Genomic DNA, 19,771 nt, shown 5'->3' on the forward strand with positions numbered 1-19,771 from the left:
AACTACTAGACATGATCAGTCTGCATGGGTTCCAAGAAGGTATGATATTGGGACAGCATAGGGCCAGGATAGTCCGGGGGGCAGATATCCTTTGTGGTCCAAGATGCTGTCAGAAACGTAAAGACAGCTAGACAAAGCTGCGGAGTCCAGGCATCCAAACTGCCAATGATAGTGGTAACAGTTAGGCTACATATCGAACATTGAGGGCTGAGAAGAGGTTGATGATAGAGATGGAAGAGATGAAAGAGAGAAAATACAGGAGTGGAAGTGCAGACTGGCTTCAGGACTGCCAAGTGCGGGGAAGATGAAGTTGGAGCATGCAAGAGCCATCAAGCACCAAGACTGTTTCTTTTCTATGTCAAGACATTTGGTAAGAAACAGAATTATGGGGAGGAAACTTTAGAGAGACTGTGCGAGAGAGATATGAAGACAGGATGAACTTTTTTCTGACATGGTATGAAGCTGTACAATACCTGAATCTCCCCCCTACCTCTATCAACGCCGAAATTCCAAGTCCCCGAAGAAGAAAACCAGCAGCTATGCAATTACAAATGTGCAGTATGGTACATCAGCGTTTCGTTCATGCATCCGTGATGCAACCATGGCTGGCATCCTGGACGATCTTGGCGTACTTGTAAAGGGTACCCTTCTGGTACTTGAGAGGGGGTGCCTTCCAGCTAAGCTTTCTTTGCTGCATCTCCTCCTCGCTGACATCAGTGTCGATAACTCTCTTCTCAGCATCGATGGTGATGGTGTCACCGTCCTTGATGAGAGCGATGGGACCACCGTCCTGAGCTTCAGGGACGATGTGACCGATGAGGAAACCGTGACTACCACCGCTGAAGCGTCCGTCAGTCAGCATGGCAACATCGTTACCAAGACCGGCACCCATGATAGCAGAAGAAGGTCTCAACATCTCAACCATACCGGGACCACCCTTGGGGCCCTCGTAACGGATGACAATAACAGTCTTCTCGCCCTTCTTGAACGAGCCACCCTCAATGGCCTCGATCAGACCATCCTCGCCGTCGAAGACTCTGGCCTTGCCGGTGAATTGAGTACCCTCCTTTCCAGTGATCTTGGCGACACTGCCGCCAGGGGCGATCTTGCCGTAGAGGATCTGGATGTGACCAGTCTTCTTGATGGGGTTGCTGAAGGGACGGATGATCTTCTGACTCTCGGGCATGTCTCGAACATTCTCGAGGTTCTCAGCCATAGTCTTACCGGTGACGGTCATGCCACTGCCATCAATGGCGCCTTCCTTCAGGAGGAACTTGAGGATGGCGGGAGTACCACCAATGTCATAGAGATCAGCCATGACGTACTTGCCGGAAGGCTTGAGGTCGGCAAGCAGAGGAGTGCGGTCACTGACGGCTTGCATATCATCAGGGGTAAGGGTGATGCCAACGGAGTGAGCCATGGCGATCAAGTGGAGAACGGCGTTGGTAGAACCACCGGTGATGTTGACGACGGTCATGGCGTTCTCGAAAGCCTTGCGGGTCATGATGTCGGAGGGGCGGATGTCCTCCTTGAGGAGGTTCTTGATAGCACCACCAGCGGCCAAACATTCGAGCTGCTTAGCCTTGGACATGGCAGGGTTGGATGAAGAACCAGGAAGGGACATACCCATGGCCTCGATGACGGAAGCCATGGTGTTGGCAGTGTACATGCCACCACAAGCGCCACCACCAGGGCAGGCGTGCTTGATGATGTCTTTGCGCTCATCCTCGTTGATCTCGCCAGTGATGAATTGGCCGTAAGCCTGGAAAGCGGAGATGATGTCGAGTCTCTCGTCGGTCATCTTGCCGCATCCAGCAGCGATGGTACCTCCGTAAACCATGATGGAGGGTCTGTTGACTCTTCCCATGGCCATGATGACACCGGGCATGTTCTTGTCGCAACCAGGGAGGGAGATGTTGGCATCGTACCACTGGCCGCCCATGACGGTCTCGACAGAGTCTGCGATGATGTCGCGAGACTGCAGCGAGTAGCGCATACCGGTGGTACCGTTGGACATGCCGTCACTGACACCAATGGTGTTGAACTGCATACCCTTGAGTCCAGCTCTTTGGACTCCCTCGTTGACCTTGTGGCTGAGGTCCATCAGGTGCATGTTGCAGGGATTGCCCGAGTACCAGACAGACGAGATACCGACCTGGGCCTTGTTCATGTCCTCGTCGGTGAAGCCAGTGGCGTACAGCATGGCCTGCGAGGCACCGTGGGCCTTGGGCTGGGTGATGATGGCACTGGTCTTGTTGAGGGCATCCTTGTCCAGCTTGATGTGTTGGAAGATCTTGTCTTGGCCAGGACCGGTGGCATATTGTCTCGACGAGAGGGTCTGGGCGACAGAAGGGCTATGACAGGCGTGTCAGTTTATTGTTGGCTGGGCGAGGCTTGATCTGGCGTGCGACTCACGCTACGCGCAGTTGTGCCCGCGAGGCCCATGACGACCTCGCGGCTTTTGTTCCAATACGCGACGACAACATGACTGTCAGCTGCTGAGTTCAATGCTTGGACAGAAAACACGACGAGGCGGCGACGGTCGAGTGATATTCCAGCAGCTCTCCAGATCAACTTTCCCCCAAGTGCGCGAGTCAGTCCCCGCAATCAATTTGCATGTCCTTTGATTGGCCACTTCCTGCTTTTTTGCCCGATGTCGCTCCCAAAAACATCATCGCTGCTGCCCAGAAAACAGCTGCGAAGAAAATGGTCAAGCATTCGAGCTAAATAGCTCTTGATCGATACCTATAAGCTGCCGGCCTACAACCTTTCTCAATTCAGAAGCGCTAAAGTAGCTAATGGCTGCTCCTCTATCTGAACATGAGATTCGCCAAGTTACATTAAATGGTGCGAATCTCGTCCCTCGTCAAATCGATCAGCATATTCTGCAAGAGGAAATAACGAGGTAACTGAGAATGCGATCATACCTTCCTTCTTCTGCTGTTCATTTTTCGTTTCGATACAATTGAAGCTGACGCAACAAAGGGTCCTCAATCTTTTCCATCAAGTCTTTTCGACTTTGCGAACAGACATCACCAATCAACACAGGACTGCTGCATGCAATCTACTCTCCAACCTGATTGAGAAATGTGCACAGTCAGAAGAACAAATTTTCGTCCTTGCTCTCTGGCAGAATGAACAATTCTGGTTCCAGGCTTTCTGGACCTATCTCGATCAGCACCATGCTCTTAACGTCAAGCCGTCACGTCTATTGCTTACGTCCTTGACCTCCGCCTTGATCAAGTGTCAGGATAAGTCTATATGCGAACCCGAAAAGACAAGGTTACTAAAACTTCTTGTCCAACATATTGCTACGCCATCAGAGAATGCTCCTACCAGACCTGCCATGCAAGCCCTGGCTCACTGGCTTTCCAAAAACGTCGTCTCTGTGAATGATCTGTGCAGCGTCTTTGGCGATGCATCGATCGAGAAACGAAGCCAATCTGTCTCTTCCTCGGTTCAGGACGTGCTTACTGTCGTCTTACGTCTCGCGCCCTATGAAGATTTTGCTTCATCTGCTGGTTCTTTGGCAGCTCTGATAATCCAGAAGGCGGAAATCATAAGCCAAACGCCTTCGCCAACGGCGTTCGGTACCTACCACGCTTCTTTGTGGTCTTCTACTGTTTTGGATATCCTCAAGCAAAAGCCGAGGTCTCTCGAGATCTTCCGTCTCTATGTTTTTCCTGAGATCTTTCAGCAAGACAAACAAAGTTTCAACGCTTTCCTAGGCCAACTAGGTATACAAAGTATTCTCGGGGGAGACCAATCGTCAGAGAACTCATCACCACTGCCCACATTACAGTGCGAGGAAGTACTATTTTGTGCGCTATCTGTAGGAAGCAAACTTGGTTTGGTCAAGATTGCGGACTCTGGAAGTGTCAAAAGTGTCAAGTTGTTCTTCGACAATGAAGTTCTGTGTATTCCAGATGTTCTCCTCGGAGATCTGTTATTACGCACGTCTGATGCGGTAAGAATCGCCGGTCTCGCCATGCTTACCACTTCCACAACGACCACTCAGCCATTGCCTATCGGAGTGATGGCTGCTCTACAAAAAGGGCTACCTTTTCTACATGCAGACGCAGACGCCGGATTCCGGAGTGAACTTTTCAGTTTGATCAGACATCTTATGGATCGCATCAAGGCTGCAACAGCGTCTTTGACCAAGCCACCAAATAAGACGAAGAAGAACAAAGCGAAAGAAGCCGTCAATTCTCTATCGACATCCACTGAGTCTTCTGAGCTAATTGCAGCCCATAGATCCTTGATCGAATGGTACGTCTCGTTCCTCAAGGCCGAATTGCGACCGACGGCTAGCTACCAGAGACATATATCAGCACTCAGATGTATTTCCATAGTTGTCAGATCTGGAGTAGATGCACGATTTTCCGGCTTTCTGCATGGGAAACCTACAAGCGCTGCGGCGGCGTGGCCTTTCACACTGGATGTAGTTGACCATGAGATGACCGATCTGTTGATCGATCTACTACTGGACGCTTTCGACGATGTCAGATCCGCCGCTGCTGAGATTATGAGTCTTATGGGCTCGGGCTCACAACAGCAGACTGTTACTGGAGAAACACCTTTGGCGGTAAAGATTCTGGCACAAGCTGAGCAGAGGCTGGTTCTCAGTGGACGTGCTGACCACGCAGATGGAGTTGCACATCTTTACAGCATCTTGTTTAGCCAATGCTCGCATCTTATCAGCGATCGCGAGCAATGGTGGTCTTCCAAATGTGGGATTCTGGAGCACCTTCTCCTTACTGTCGAACAGACAATCGAGGTTGCAAATGTAGATATCAATGAAGCGGTCAGCAACCACCCTTTGCACGGCTTCTTCATCGGCTTGAGGTAAACTCGATTATTCACCGTCCACTTTGTTGTATACTAATATTGAACAGATACATTATCGAAAAGTCCGACTTCTATCAGACAATGTCTTCCGATCCTGTCGCATTGTCCCACCTGTCAAAGTCCTACACCCGACTCTGCAATGTTTTCGAGGCTCTCTGGAAGTGTGTACATGACACGCTATGTAACGACACCACCGAAGGTATTGCTGCCGAGGAACTCGAGGAGGAGGAAACCGGTACAAAAGACGTTCTGAGTTACTCATGGCGAGCCCTCAAAGAGTCTAGGTAAATTTCATGTTGCCGACTAGGTGTGACCTGGCGCTGATTAAAGCAGTCTGCTATTGCGGGCAATCGTGAAAAGCTGCCCTGTAACTTCCGGCGACCAGACGCTTCTCTCACCTCAACAACTTCGCCAGCTAGGTGATCTCACATTCACAGAGCTTGCAGAACTGCGTCATCGTGGTGCTTTCTCGACGGTCGCTCAAACTTTTGTTATCTGCTGTATGCGCTCCAATAGTGGCGCAGAAACTCTCAGTCAAACGCTTGAGGACTGGTACAAGGTAAAAAATCTCTACTGGCGTGCATCTATGCTTTTTGGCTGATATCTAGTAGCGTGCGATCCTTTGCATCCAGAATCAGACTGCGATCAACACTCGCCGCTCAGCAGGATTGCCTTCTTTGATGATTGGCATTGTCGTTGCAGATACCAAAGGTCACCTATTCAGCAGAGCTATGTCAGAGCTCACGACCGAAGGCACGAGACCAGTTGATCCAGCTGCAGAAAGTGCTGGCGGTCTTTCTCAGGTTCATGCTCTGAATTGTATAAAGGACATATTCAAGAACTCGAAGTTAGGCGAGCGATCAGAGGCTTATGTGCCACAAGCACTCAGTCTTGCTGCTAGATGTTTGTCTTCGGATACGTATGTTGAGATGTGGAAACGCAGACTGAATACCACGCTAACTTCTATGATAGATGGGCTGTCCGAAACTCCGGATTGATGCTATTCCGTGCTCTGATGGATAGACTGATTGGCACCAATGATGCATTCTCAGATGAGGATACGTATACCCAGAGCCGGCTCTCGGATGAGGCAATCACAAGCTTGATGCAGGTTGTCCTTCAGCTGTTGGCAACTGATGTCGACGTCGATCAAGTCAAGGCCGAGGTGGTGTTCCCTGCTTTGCAGCTGCTCCAACGCGTACAGCCACCTTCGAGTATGTCTGAAAGAATTCAATATTCGGTCCTACGACTTGCGTCAAGCCGGCAATGGCTGGTTCGCGACAAAGCAGCCAAGACATATTCCACTCTGGTGTCTGCCAAAGATCGAGTGAGTTGCATCGCAAGATTGGTCCGACATAAAGCACGTAGTCAGAATGAGGTACACGGCAATCTGCTTACAGCAAGATATCTTGTTGAAAGGCAAGGCAAGAACTTTAGCACAGAAGGTAAGTGAGGCGGGAGTTGTTCGGTTTACAAGCCACTAACCGTTACAGATATGCACACGCTGATGAATGCCATACAATCGCGGATTGATGATCTCCTCTACGACAATGTATGTCCGCTCACACAAGCTGCATTTGTGGACGTACAAAACGCTTTCTTCTACTCAGCCATTCAAAAGCAGCGTCATCTATTCGGTAAGTTCTCTCTTGTCTTTGACCAAGTATATTCTGACATCATGGAGTACCAGGCACAAGATGGGCTACCGTTGAGGATATTAAAATCATCCTAGATTTACCCCAGGATCATTTCGCAGCTTGCTCGTTCCTACGACAATCTCTGGCGCTTTCGCTAATCTATGAGTACGCTCTGTTCAGCGGACTCTCGAAGGATAGATCGGCCGCGGACTTGCGGGCGAGGTTAGACATCTTTGCGTTACTAGCGAGTCGGGATTCTGATGCTTGCACGACTGCACTACGCGAAGCTGCCAGGATCGGATCTACGGATTCGGTCTATGCCACACAGACAACAGAGCTTCTAGTCAACGTCTCTGCCAACCTGTTGTTCAACGATACCGTGAATATCGAGGTCCAAGACGCTGCTCAGGAGGTCCTTGTCACCTTGTTGTCCCAAGGCGCTGGAGATGAGATCAAGAAGATCTTCTCCACTGATCTGAAGCAGTCTTATCTTCCCTCAAGTGCCGCAACGCCACTTTTCGGTGACAAACGGCTCATATTGCAGGGAGCACTGCTCAACTTCCGAGTGCAAGATGGCTCGCCAGGAGACAACGAGCTTACTCTGAATTTCGAGACGTGGGTCTCACAAGTCCGTTCTGCCCTGCGTGCCTCGAATGTAAGTTTTGAACTGTCTCAGAACCGCGGAATTTCCACTAATAGTTTTACAGCCGTTCGACACCAGATATGCCGCAGCGATAGCAGCACAGCAGCTCAGCCAGAGATCTTTGGAAAAACTCAGCTCTAGCGATGCTCGCAATCTATATCTCGAATTTTGTCTAGCTGTCTATGACCTCTGCAACGACGACGATGTCGAGATCAGAACACTAGTCGCTCCGGTTGCCACTAGAATAATCAACACAGGCAGCTCGAAGAAACAAGCCGATCTGGCACCGCTAGCCGCCAACCAAGCAGTAGCAGAGTTCATCTCATCCGCATTCGGAAGCAGCAACTCAGCAGCCACGACAGCCATCGGCAGAGCCACTGGAAACGCCGTCACCACTTCCTTCCCAGATTCAGTCAACCAAGCGCTCAGCACAAAATCTCAATCGGGTTCCTCCCTCTTCGCACAAGAAAAGCACAATCTCTTCATTGACGAAAGCAGAGAAGCACGTGTTTGGTCTTCTGTCGCTGCTCGACTGCATCCCTCTGCTTTCTCGTTCCGCATCCTCATGAATCTCTGCACATGGGTCACCGATGGCCTTGACGTATTGATTTCAGAAGCTGAGAAGATGCCTGATGCCCCGCTTGGTTGGAGCAGAAAGGCGGAGGTGTTTGTGTTGGGCATGCAGATCTTGTATGCTGCTCAGCTTGTGTTGGTGTTGATCAAGAGAGGTGTGGAGATGCCGATTCAAGCAAGTGCTATCAAATCGAGACTGCAATCGTTTGTGAAGAACGGGAAGCAGTATGGAGTCAACGTTTTGTGGGTGCAGACTGCTCAAGAAGTTCTGGAACAGCAAGGTTGAGTTTGAGTATCAGCAATTAGTGACAAGAGTGGATGTTTTCCTATAGTTCTCTATCTTGCTTCCGTATGTTCTTATCTTTGCTTGAATTTTTCTTTTGCTTCTTTGCATATATTTCCAGATACGTTTTACCCGAGAAGTTCTCTGTCGGAAAGAAGAGGTCGTACAACGATGTTCAAAACTATAAGCAACGGTCTCACATCGAATTGGCAGGGCAAGATGCATCGAAAAAGACATTAACGATTCTATGCGAATCTGCATACCTTACATAGACAAGTGACTGGGTTTTGGACAACAACAAGGCAGGTGTTCTACCTCGGTTCCAATACTGGAATCTTGTTGACTTCCACCCTCGCTTCTTCCCAGGTCTCCAGACTGCGTTGTGCCCATTGGATATGACAACGTGCAAAGGCCAGCTAGAACATGTGTTAGTCGGTTTAATGTGATGAGCGGGGTTGAAGGAAGGCATACCATGTATTTCCTCAGATCCTCTTCCTTGTCGCTTTGGAAGCGTTTCAGATCCTTGAGTACAGCACCACTTGCATCCTTGACGTCCTTTTCAGAGACCTCCAGAGCTTGCTCAAGCTACCGTGATTATTAGCATATTGTTCCAACCATAGCGGAGACTGATGTTACCTGTGTCAAGCTTTCCTTCGTCTTGCCAATCTGATCCCGCCTCACCCGTTCTGGGTCAGTATCAACAACATTGTGGTAAGCATGAGTGAGTCGCCCGAAGATCTTGTTGGTCACAAAATTGCCACTAGCGCCTCTCTTATGCTGCGTAGGGCTGGTAGATTGATCCTGGTGAGGGGAGCCTTGTGCGGCGCTCGGGGCGCTGCCCATGGTAGGAGGGAAGTCTGAGTCGATGCTTGCCGTATCGTCTTCTGCGCGCCTAGGCAGTTGATCTCTGGCTGGATTGCGTCTAGCAGCGTTGCTGCCAGTGCTCATACTGCGTTGAGGTGGCGAAGACCCGGAGTTGTTGAAGTATTGCTCAATACGCTTGGCTTCGGCCTCGCTCCTTTCCAAAGAATCGAGAGATGTTCTCTTTCTGTCGAGCTCCTCACGAGTCATCTCTTGTTGAACACGCTTCAGCACTCTGTATCGCAGTACACCCTTGACGATTCCGGCGAATTGGGCGCTCTCACGCATAGGCTCAGCGAACTGAGCAGACAAGCCGCTGGACAAATCACGGGTCTGGATGTATGTGAAGTCGCAAGCCTGGCCGACCTTCTCAATAGCAGCAGCGACTTCGGCAGATTGTTCAGAAAGGGAGAAAGCGTTATAACGACCACCCAGCTCCATGAGATCGTCTCCAAGCTTGTAAAGGTGCTGGAGGGTCCGCTGATTGACTTTCTCCATGGAACCCTGTAGCAAAGTTTCGAGCTCGCGCGATGAGTTCTCGAATTGGACAAAGTAGGGATCAAGGTCCTCTTCGGACAAGTTTTGTGAATCGGGTGGGAAGCGACCGAAGACTTGAGGACCAGGCGACGAGTGAGCGGCAACAGAAGGTTGCTGCATGGGTGGAGAGCTAGGGGTACCGGACGCAGAAGCGTTACCAGACGAACGTAGTTTGGCAGAGGATGAGGGAACAGGCAGGAAGTTGTGACCAGGAGAAGGGTTGGCAGGATCGAGTGGAGGAGCCTTGAGGTTGTTCTTGGGAATGTTTACGACAGGATGAGAGTGGAGGACCTCGTTCCAGCTAGCATTAGGATCGAGGAAGCGCCACCAGACATTGTCGTCGCGAACATCTTGCATGCGGCGGCAGCGGTTGAGGAAGGTGGTCAACATACGCTGGCGTAGCTCAATGATGCCTAGATCCTCTTTCGCCTTTGTGGGTTTGGAGGCGTAATCGGTGATGGAGTGCTTCTCGGGGATTGGCGGAATGATGAGAGTCGGGTGCAGGGCGACAAGGGTCGCTCTCAGCGACGCAAATTCGCTGTATCGTCTTCGCACTTCGATATCCTGTAAGCGTCAGCGATTGTGGAGCACTCGGGCTTCTGGAAGGCATACTCCAGTTCTAATGGTGTAGGTTATGTAGCTGCCTCCGCCCTCAGTGTTCTTGCCGGCGTGGACAATCTGGATGTCAAGGTCGGGGTTCTCGTAGAGGATCTGCTCGATACGACTGTGGTAACCGCCCTTCTTGGGTTCGATCCTGCGCGACTGCGACAGGTCCTCGTCGTCGTCATCGTGGTGGTCGCTGTCTTCTTGGTCGTGGTCGAAGGGCTCGTCGTGGTAGGTCGACTCTGGGCGGTGGTATTCAGGTGTGGAGGGTTGCGGACTGCTCGAACCCGAGGGTGGTGTCGAAGGGGCTTGACGGAAGGCTGATGCGACAGTTAGACGGCGTGTACAAGGTGGTGGGAGAGGATCACGGTCGTGTACCGGGAGCGTCGGAGGCCTCCGAGTCGCGTCTGTTGAACGAGCCGTACGGGTTGTTATCCTCGTCGTCCCACATTGCGACAAGGTTCTCAGTCTAGGTCTGGGGGAGGGCGAGAGGGTCAGGAAGGATCACCGTCGACTGGTAGCTGCTCTGAATGTCTGTCTGGGGAAGCTGCGTGTCGCACCTGCCTCGAACCTCCGCCCAACTGGTGGTCAATCTTCGGCAATCACCTACGTCACTGCCAAGTCCTGTCGTTCCAGGCCTTCGATTGCTCTCTCTTGTCCAGGTTTGCCAACACCACTCTATACCATCCTCTTTCTCATCGCTGGCTTTGCTTTGTATCACGAACAACCTTGTAGACAGAGGTCAGTCACGCCTGCCTTGAAGTGTTATGGTGCTTGACTGTTTCTGGTGATCCGCAGCATGCTCAATCAGGCAAGTCAGCCGCCGAATATGAAGCTTGGGGAAAGTGAGCCGAACCAAATCGACCTCGTGTCGTGGTCGGCGTTTGCTCTTGCTCTATGACTCCTTTGCATGAAAAAGATCCTTTATCTTCTTTCTTCTTTCCGATCGCTCAAAGTTTTGTCCCACCATACCGAGAGACATCTTCTGGGCCATTAGACCCGGCATTCTGGTTCTTGACAATCTCGTTTCCCAAAGGCAACCAAACAACATACAAGAGAAACATACAAGACCAGATTCAATCATGGCACCAGCAATCTACGTCGTGCGCCATGCTCAGGGCCATCACAACGTCAATGTAATGCAGCTTTCATCTTTTGGTCCTTCCTCGCCAACTGATGATCTCTCAGAACCAACATCATCTACGTGATCCAAACGTCACAGATCTCGGCCGCACACAATGCACAAACCTCAGCAACACCTTCCCCAAATCTTCTCTATCCACTTCTCTCACGATCATGGCTTCCCCTCTTATCCGCACAATCCAAACTGCATGTCTCGGCTTCGGTGATGTACTGAGAGAGAGACCTGACGTCAAGTTCCTGCTCGTGCCCTTCGCACAAGAGATCGCCAACCAGCCCTGTGATATCGGTTATCCGCAAGCAGAACTCAAGCAGAAGATCGCACATTGGCTAGATGGTGAGAATCTAGGCTTTGGTATCGAGAGAATGGACTGGAGTCTGGTCGAAGACGGCTGGAATTCGAAGGCTGGACCGTACGCAGCTTCTCTCGAAGCCGTCACTGCACGTGCTGCCGCCCTTCGAGCAACTTTGTATGCTCACCCTTCTGAGGCCGTTATCCTGGTCACTCATGGCGCTTTCTTGCACTTCTTCACTGCCGACTGGGCCTCTTTCGATGGTTCCAAGGGAACTGGCTATGAGAACTGCGAATTCAGGAAGTTCAATTGGGAGGCTGAAGGTGGAGAAGGCATTCACCTGAGGGAAGTTGGTGGTGCAAAGGTCAAGATGGGTAGACCCCCTGGTGTGTACGCCCACGTTCTGGAGGGCATCGAGATGGTGGCAGGACAGAATCCCAGACAGATCAAGGTCGGCAATGGCAAGATCTAAGCGGAGATCTGAACACGATACACCATTGCTCGGCATTACTTTGTGCCATGCAAACACGTCACGAGATGATGTGGTTGCCTTGCAGACACGCGACAGGCAGATGCGTTCTTAGATCCAAAGGTCTGGGTTGCCATTTCCGTTGTTGTTCATTATTTTCGCCAGAAAGTTCTCTGCATCGAAGAAGATAGAGCTCTCTTTTCTCCTGTCCCTTCTTTCCTGTCCTCCAGTCTCCCTCCAGTCTTCCTCTCGCCGCACGCTGTAAAGCTCAAGCTCTACTTCCCGGTCTGCTGTTATGTTTGCTTCTCTCCACCACTTTTACTTCCCGACTTCTTGCTAGCTGCCTTGCTACCACCTTCTTCGCCAGACTTCTTGCTTCCATGCTTGCTGGGACTCTTGCTTCCGCCCTCGCCTCCTTCCTTACCACCAGACTTGTTGCTAGGAGCCTTGCTTCCACCAGCAGCACTTCCTGCCATCTCGACATCCTCAGCCACGGCTTCGACTGCGTTTTCCACGCGTTGTCTCAAGACCGCGCGGTACCAGAAAGCAAGTTCCCACTCAAAAGTTCTGATCCAGACGTACCAGAAGAACACCACGCCAAAGATGGTCAAGAACAGAGCGAGACAGATCGTTCCGGCGGCATTCATGGTTTATTTGTTCTTCTTGCTGTGAGGCTGATGCGACTTGCGGTTTGTGTTGAGTGTGAAGTGGGCAAGGGTTCTTCCTTATGATTGTTGAAAGAGCTGCAGCGTTCTGTTTCGAATTTTCGAGCTTGTGCCCCTGGTTGTCTCGCGAGTTTCGATAGTCGGCGGTAGGTTAAAAAGGTGGAAGGGTGTATTGTGAGTGGTTTTTTGTTTTCCCCTCCTCTCCTCGTTCTGTTATGCCTCAAGCTAGGATCTGTAATGCTGAGTTTTTGTTGTAAGATCTTGGTTTGTGTTCGTTGCTGTCAGCTTGTAGCAAAGCGCACAACAAGCGAATAAGAAGTAGTGAGAAGAAAGACTTGCTACCACAGTGTGTCTGTCTTTGACAGAGCAATGCTATGGCTCTATAGTGAAGTGCAGCATTCGATGACTTCCGGACCGAGTGGTGTGGTCGCGGAGTATAGAGACTGAGTATGCAATCAACGGAAGAAAATCCGGTGCTGCTATGATAAAGCTCCCCAGTGACAAATCTGTAATGGTCGAGTGCAGACAAGAACCGACAATCATCTCCATCAGCAGTACCAGCAAGACTCGATCGACCCTCTTCTCATTCTACTGCCAGAGACTAAGAAGACAGCATTCACTTACTCCTGAATAGCATAATGCTCACGCTGATTCATTGCAAACCTCACTTCACTTCTACTCTACACTACTTACACCAATAAGAGATATCTACTTACAGCCCAGCGGTGGGATAGTATATCAGCTGGACCGCGCCAGAGCCCCAAGCAAGTAGGCTACTCCAAGCTAGCTACTTGGGGCGACGGAGAGCTTGCATCGGGGTGCACAATCAGGTAGTCGGTTCGACTCCGACACTAACCGCTGGGTTTGTTCTTTTTGTTTTTTTGGATGTAGATTCTTGCTCCTTACTCGAGCTATATAGATGTATGGTCTTTGGACATGCTCAGACCGCGCGTTAGGATGTAGAAAGATGTTCCTCTCTATCGATCTTCCTGTGCACTCCATAGCTAGATGTACGAGCTATGAGAGTCAAGACAAGCTGGTTCGCCGAAGACGAAGATTAGAATTAATCAGGTACAAGTTGTATGAAAGCGCAATCTAAAAGGGAAAGTACCACTGGGAAGTGATAGATAACATCGATTTCATTCATGTCCACTCATACAGCCAGCCACCCATTGAACTGAAACCACGACTAAACACTCAACAGGCAGACAAGAATACGCAAAGCAACGCGCTTCACTCGCCTACCTCTATATACTATGAAAGTTTCCCCTATCACATCCAACTCATAAGACCAAACCGTGAGTTTGGCTGAGTGGGAGACCGCCTGCTTCTTTCGAAGTCGGGAGTAGGGGGCAATAGCCCCAAGAAGTTTTGTTTACGCGTGGTAAAGAGTGAGGGTTCGATCCGTGAGGACGGAGATTCTGGTTGTGTTTTGGTGTTTTGATTGCAAGAGGATGCAGCATATTGATGTTCTTCTCTGTCGTCCTTGTGATCTAGCTGTCTACTCACATCATCGGTTCCTCGGAGAAAGCCGAACATGAGTGTACTGTCATGGGAATGTGTATTTCTTTTGGTCTGCCATGCACTACGGGTGGGGACCTGAACTGTAAGGCGTATTAGGAACTCCACAGAGGCACATTATTGATGGTATATTGATGTTTTATGATGTCAGCCTGCGATTGGCAACGAAAGGGAGAAACCTACCCCGTTTCTGCGTATGCATATGGCCATGGACGTAGTGCCTGTTAGACATCAAAAAACCACATCAGCAGCCTCGTCATCGGTAACATAGAAACGACTAAGATTTGTGTAGCAGAGAGGAAACAGACAGCACACGCAAATCCTACTTGCATTCTCTACAACATCGCGTCGCATTCGGCATTCATATTATATGTTCCAACGGACATGGTGATATCAGCCACATTGCTCCGTTTCTTCGAGACACATCCATACCCTAACCTAAGAGCTCATCGCCGCTTTTGTTCGACATGTATGAGATTCCAGATTAATCGCAAGGACATCTGGCCGCTGAGACCAGCAAGGGTCAAAACAAATACAATCAACACTAACACTGTTTACCCACGGCTCATCTATACATGAGAGTCTTCTGCTTCGACATCAGAGGAACATATGTAGGAGAGCAATAATTGTTTGACTAGAGAAATATGCTGTAGTAAGCCTATTTGATCCAACATGAAACGGAGAGACAAGTTGAACAGAACTACAATCAAGCCGGGCAAGTACGACCAGACCTCAAGGTGACGCTCACAAATCCTCTGTATCTACCATCAACGAACAAAAGACAAAGATACCTCTTCAATGTACCTCATCCCGTGCCATAGTCCAACGACCGTCTATCATGCACACTTCCCAACCTCCCAAAACCATGCACTCCGATGAAAGATGCACACTTTATCAAATCCAGATCCACGGTTCTTAATCAGACTAGTGTCAAAAGACTCAAAAAGCCACAGAAATGCCGGTAGACGGTTTATGCTCCATCCATTCTTTTTCGCACGCACACCCGTTATACCCCTGAAACTCCACCCTACCACGGGATCGGAATCGCGCACAGAGCCCACCTTACCCGCAAACCCGTTTATAGAGACTGCTCCCCCTTTCTCGCAATGGACATCCGAGGACCGCCTTGGTAAACGCGAGAGCGAGAACCGCGGCGAAGACACTATTGAGGAAGAACCGAGGGCATGGCTCTACGATTGAACAAATGTTTTGAGACTTCTGGGATTATTGACAACACCTCGACTCTACGGAGGGACCCAGCCTTTACCGTGGAGGAGAGGGTCCAATATCTCTGGGTGTTTGCTAGAAAGACTACGAGTACATGAGAACGCCTGACCAAGAAAATCGCCGACTTGGCTAGACCACCTCTTCCCTATCCGGCAACACTCAAACAAAGGAAAAAGATAAACAAGGAAACAAAACAAAGAAACAAATAGAAGAAAGAAGCGTCATCGGGATTCTCAACCTCGAAAACCAAGGCCACCCGAGTGTCGTAACGGATGTGCATAACGTCTTCTTCCGCCCCCTTTCAAGGGGCGCGGCGAGCGTTTGCTTCCATCCGCTCGAATCGAGCGGTCCAACAGCTGTCGAGATCGAGATCGATATGCCAGCGATGCTTTAGAAACCAGAATGAGAAGTGTGATCGAGATTCCATCGAATTCAATGCGTTGAAAAAGAAAGAAACGAAGATAGAGTGGGAAAAAGTGTTGGAAAAGCTGAGTTTGGAAGAGCGATGCTTTGGAAGCAACGCAAACCATGAAATAAACAGGAAAAGAAGAACAAGGAAGAAGTATCATCTGGGGTATAACAAGAATCGAAGAAAAGCGAAAGATGAAGGACAACTCCCCGACCAAATCAAGAATATTTCCACCTGGTCCAAATGGCCTAACTCAAGAAAACTGCGAAGATAAAGAGATAAACTGAATCAAAGATTATGCGGCCAGACACCAGTAGTGAAAGCCTTGAGCTTTTCACTCGCTCATGTCGTTCGTAGCCGGTCTGTGGCTGTTGCTTTTGTTGCCTTTCTTGCGCCTTGCAGAGTGTAATGCTCAGTCCCGCCAGCAGGCTGCAGTTCAAGAGACATCTGCCTTTACAGGCTGGCGGGGTCGATAGTACCGTACTGCACGAAACTGGACATATCGATTTCCTCGTTGTGTTGATTATGATGATCATTAGCACCCAAGCTCGGGCTGTGGTAAACATCATGGGTTTGGAGATGCGCGTGGTGGTGAGCGGGTGTCGAGAAGTTTGAGTCGTGCATCTGAGCGGGCGATTGGTACATCTTGTTGTCCTGGAACATGCCAGTACCGTTGACCTTAGGGGTCTGGTAAAGGTTGTGACCGTGGTCACCATGACCCATGTGAGTAGGCGACTGGAAGGCAATGGCAGAGTCTTGATGCATGGCCATCTGCGCTAGATTAGGCGACTGTTGGTGCATAGGTGTCTCGTTGGGCATGCGGAAAGGCAGGTTCATCTTGTTTGCAGGAATTGGCGAGTTGTAGTCGTAGTGAGCGTCTGAGAGTGACGAGTCGAAACCCATGTGCTCGTCAGGCAGAGGGCTGTGGAAGCTCATACCAATGGACTTGTTATACACATCGGATGAGAGGCAAAGGGCATCGTCGTTCAAGCCGTTGTCACCTCCGGGTGTGCTGAAGATGTCGTCTGACTGACTGCGGCCAAGACCGTTGAGTGGCGGCGATTGATCTGCAATAACAGGATCGCCTCCACTAAGGCAAGAAACTGGTGTGTTGCTTGTGCCAATCATAGCAGATGGGTCAACAGAGAGGAATGAGCCGGAGTAAGGGGTGTTGAGGTTGGAGTGAGCCATCATGTCACTGGTAGGACCGGGATTGAAGAATCCAGGAGTGCCGAAGTCGCTAGGAGAATTAAGGGTAGTAGCAGACATAGGACCGGCAAACTGTCTGAAGTCCATGCCATAACCAGCAGAAGTATCAATGCTGAGGCTGTTAGGGCCCATGCCTGTGGAGAATCCGTGGTGATGTTGAGGCTGGGGAGCGAAGATGGCATTGTCCTGCAGAGGCTGAGCAGGAGCGTTAGACTCGTGCTGGATGAGGAATGAAGGCATAGGGTTATTTCTGAGCAGGGAGAGATCAATAGCAGCAGGTACGGAACGACTGCGTTGTCTCTTGTGACCACGAGGGGCAGGAGGACCCATGAGACCCATGGCAGAATCCTGGAAGACGCCCGAATGAGGGTGTACCAAGTGGTTGGGCTGACTAGCAGGTCTGAAGTTGACAGGTGAGACGGGAGCCGAAGCAGCAGCCATGGCAAAGTGTGTGGGGTCGAGCATAGTGTGACGGTTCTGGAAAGAGTCCAGAGACACGAGCTTGGCCAATTGACCGCTGAGAGCCTTGGAGGGGCCACCAAGCTGGTGAACCATGACTTTGCTAGCTTGCTGGTCCTCGGTGAAATCACCACATTCGTAGAAGCCACCGCTACCCGAGCTGTCCATGTAGAACTTAGGAGGACGAACCAACTCGACCACCAGTGCGCCTAGCCTTTGCGAAGCGCCCTCTGCGGCAGTTGTGACCTCGCCTTGAACAAGGTTGATGTTCTTGATCCAAGCGAATGGGTATTCGATCTTGTAGCCAGCTGAATCGTTGTTGATGTAGTATGTGACACAAGCTTTTTCAGGCGAGTAGAAGATGATCAGGTCCATTTGACTCTGGCCGACTCTGCGCCAGGATCCGATCGAGAGCGAGCGGCATGCAAAGTGTTGGATAACTGAAGAAGTTAGTGGTAGCCACGGGCACGAGATTGGATCCTAAAACATACCAACTTTTCCGGAACCTGCTTCGGCGTTGAGGCTCATGGTGCCAGGAGTGTATGCGTATCCGTTGCCACCAGGACCCATCAGATTGGGGAAGAATCCTTTGCCAGACTCGAGTGCTTGCATGGCAAGATGGCGGCGCATTGATTCGGGGATGCTCTCGCAGTCTTCGCCGTTTTCGATGCTCTTTCTCGCGATGTTCTTGATCTTAGCGCGTCTTTTATGGTGTTAGTCGCTGGACGGATTGTCGCTCTAGCGGAAGATTTACCTGTTCTGGAACCAGATCTGGACTGATCTCTCGGTCATGTTGATCTCGTCTGCAATCCTTTCACGGACAGCGGCAGTAGGGGTGGGGTTCTTGTTGAACTCTATTTCCAGAGTGATGAGCTGATCCTGGGTAGCGCGTTGTCTCTTCTGGTTCTTTTGTTGTTGGGTGAGGGTGCTCTTGCGCGGCGGCCTCCTTGAGGAAGAGCCGTTTGCAGTCAGGGGAGTCGCGGGCGAGGGAGTGCCGGGCGACGTCGAGTCCATTGAGCCCATGTCCTTGGAGTCCATGGTAAATTGAGTTGGTGATTATATAAGGCTAAAGGATGAATTTGTGGACAGAGTCGATTATAGGCCGCCAATGGCAGATGCAGCTGGGCAATGTCAAAGAAGCAGGCGGTTCAGGCCGAGGCTGGGTCTTGTTCGGAAGTCTTTGTCTGCGTGTCAATCCGTGTGCTCAATCGAGACAATGCCGAGAGCAACAGCTGAGGGTCAAGCACGAGGGTCAAAGAGTCGGATTAGGAAAGAAGCAAGGAGGCTGTTGTTGGAAGAAAGACGAAGGAGTTGACAGCCGGAAGGAGTGACGGTCTGTCGAGACTGGCCAAAGCAGCGGGCAACAGAGCTAAGAAGCAAAAAGAAGGAGAGAATTAGGCCGCAGCGTTAAGGGAGTGATGGAGCAGCGCACAGGAGCAATAGAAAGGGAAAAGCGAGATGTTGCAAAGGGAAAGGTGAGGATAAAGACGAAGGTGCTTTGGGCAAGCGAAACACACACGAGGAAAGAGCGTGCCCTCCCCCCTTTGAGACTGACGGCTTCCTCGACGAGTCGGAGCAAAGTCAAGCACAAGCACAGGCGCCAAAAGGCCCCAAACCGCGCGAATCACGTTTGAAACGCACGAGGCACGCACGACCCACCAAGACCATGCCGCTTCGGGCTGCGACCTCCACGGCATGCTCGTCTGTTTTCTGACTTGTTGCATTCGACCGACCGATGCGCAAGTCATGCTCCTTGTGTGCCGTCATAATCGTTGGATCTCTGTTGTTGTCGACCTCTCACACCCGCGCGTCCAGCTGTTGCTATCGCCACTTATCAAGAGTGTAGAGTAGTGTGTCTGCCCTGCCGAAGCCAAACGTGCGTCGCAGGCTTCAGGCACTCAAACTCGTCCTCCGATCCACCCGCCTGTACATAGCTGCTGTTGCCGCCGCCATCCGTCATCCTCCTCCGTCTTTCTCGCAATACCATTCGCAGACGTCGCGAGACTGCTTGCCCTGCATGCAACCAATGATGCATCGTGCCGTGGGTTAACTTATCCCCTCCGCGACTCGGGCAGCACCTCGCTACCTTGGCGACCAACTTGTGCCCACGATTCCGTGCCCTACTAGTCTGCGAGCAGCACCCCACTTCCTTCTACTTTGGCTGCTCTCGACCGCGTCTACGGCACAACTAGGCCTGTATCCCAAAAAAAGACCACAACCAGAGCACCTCCTTAAGAACAGACAGGCATACTGAGTCTGCATCTACAGGCATGTTCGTCGCAACAGCCGTCTAGACACAACGCCTACATGCAGTCCATATCAGTTAGTCAGTCTGACTTCTTGTATGCTGCGTCAACGTTTCGCTATCTCTCTATCGTGATCGATGCCTCG

The 19,771-nt window shown here is 50.7% G+C and overlaps 6 protein-coding genes across 6 annotated transcripts; 2 read left to right on the forward strand and 4 right to left on the reverse strand.

Moving 5' to 3' along the window:
• Window positions 1-580: 580 nt before the first annotated feature.
• M436DRAFT_77689 (dihydroxy-acid dehydratase) lies at window positions 581-2,445 on the reverse strand (the record flags this gene model as incomplete). The annotated part of the gene is made up of 2 exons (XM_013576951.1): window positions 581-2,338; window positions 2,416-2,445. 2 exons carry the CDS (start codon window positions 2,443-2,445, stop codon window positions 581-583), a joined length of 1,788 nt encoding a protein of 595 aa, XP_013432405.1.
• A 353-nt stretch (window positions 2,446-2,798) lies between these two features.
• On the forward strand, window positions 2,799-7,990 carry M436DRAFT_59778 (uncharacterized protein; the record flags this gene model as incomplete). The annotated part of the gene is made up of 10 exons (XM_013576641.1): window positions 2,799-2,905; window positions 3,049-4,848; window positions 4,899-5,135; window positions 5,185-5,410; window positions 5,463-5,770; window positions 5,824-6,178; window positions 6,224-6,296; window positions 6,345-6,488; window positions 6,536-7,143; window positions 7,196-7,990. 10 exons carry the CDS (start codon window positions 2,799-2,801, stop codon window positions 7,988-7,990), a joined length of 4,653 nt encoding a protein of 1,550 aa, XP_013432095.1.
• A 308-nt stretch (window positions 7,991-8,298) lies between these two features.
• On the reverse strand, window positions 8,299-10,439 carry M436DRAFT_36411 (putative autophagy protein Atg20; the record flags this gene model as incomplete). The annotated part of the gene is made up of 6 exons (XM_013576389.1): window positions 8,299-8,403; window positions 8,459-8,572; window positions 8,624-9,949; window positions 9,998-10,184; window positions 10,230-10,308; window positions 10,367-10,439. 6 exons carry the CDS (start codon window positions 10,437-10,439, stop codon window positions 8,299-8,301), a joined length of 1,884 nt encoding a protein of 627 aa, XP_013431843.1.
• A 631-nt stretch (window positions 10,440-11,070) lies between these two features.
• On the forward strand, window positions 11,071-11,893 carry M436DRAFT_37095 (phosphoglycerate mutase-like protein; the record flags this gene model as incomplete). Its single annotated transcript, XM_013576525.1, has 2 exons — window positions 11,071-11,118; window positions 11,177-11,893. The coding sequence occupies 2 exons, from the start codon at window positions 11,071-11,073 to the stop codon at window positions 11,891-11,893; spliced, it is 765 nt and encodes a 254-aa protein (XP_013431979.1).
• A 108-nt stretch (window positions 11,894-12,001) lies between these two features.
• M436DRAFT_59781 (uncharacterized protein) lies at window positions 12,002-12,537 on the reverse strand (the record flags this gene model as incomplete). Its single annotated transcript, XM_013576642.1, has 2 exons — window positions 12,002-12,177; window positions 12,213-12,537. The coding sequence occupies 2 exons, from the start codon at window positions 12,535-12,537 to the stop codon at window positions 12,002-12,004; spliced, it is 501 nt and encodes a 166-aa protein (XP_013432096.1).
• A 3,796-nt stretch (window positions 12,538-16,333) lies between these two features.
• M436DRAFT_9364 (uncharacterized protein) lies at window positions 16,334-18,376 on the reverse strand (the record flags this gene model as incomplete). The annotated part of the gene is made up of 3 exons (XM_013576022.1): window positions 16,334-17,820; window positions 17,872-18,083; window positions 18,135-18,376. Coding segments are annotated over 3 exons (1,941 nt in total), but the record flags the coding sequence as incomplete, so codon positions are not given.
• Between the last annotated feature and the right edge of the window lie 1,395 nt (window positions 18,377-19,771).

The sequence above is a fragment of the Aureobasidium namibiae genome (assembly GCF_000721765.1).
Source record: "Aureobasidium namibiae CBS 147.97 unplaced genomic scaffold scaffold_1, whole genome shotgun sequence".
NCBI lineage: Eukaryota > Fungi > Ascomycota > Dothideomycetes > Dothideales > Saccotheciaceae > Aureobasidium > Aureobasidium namibiae.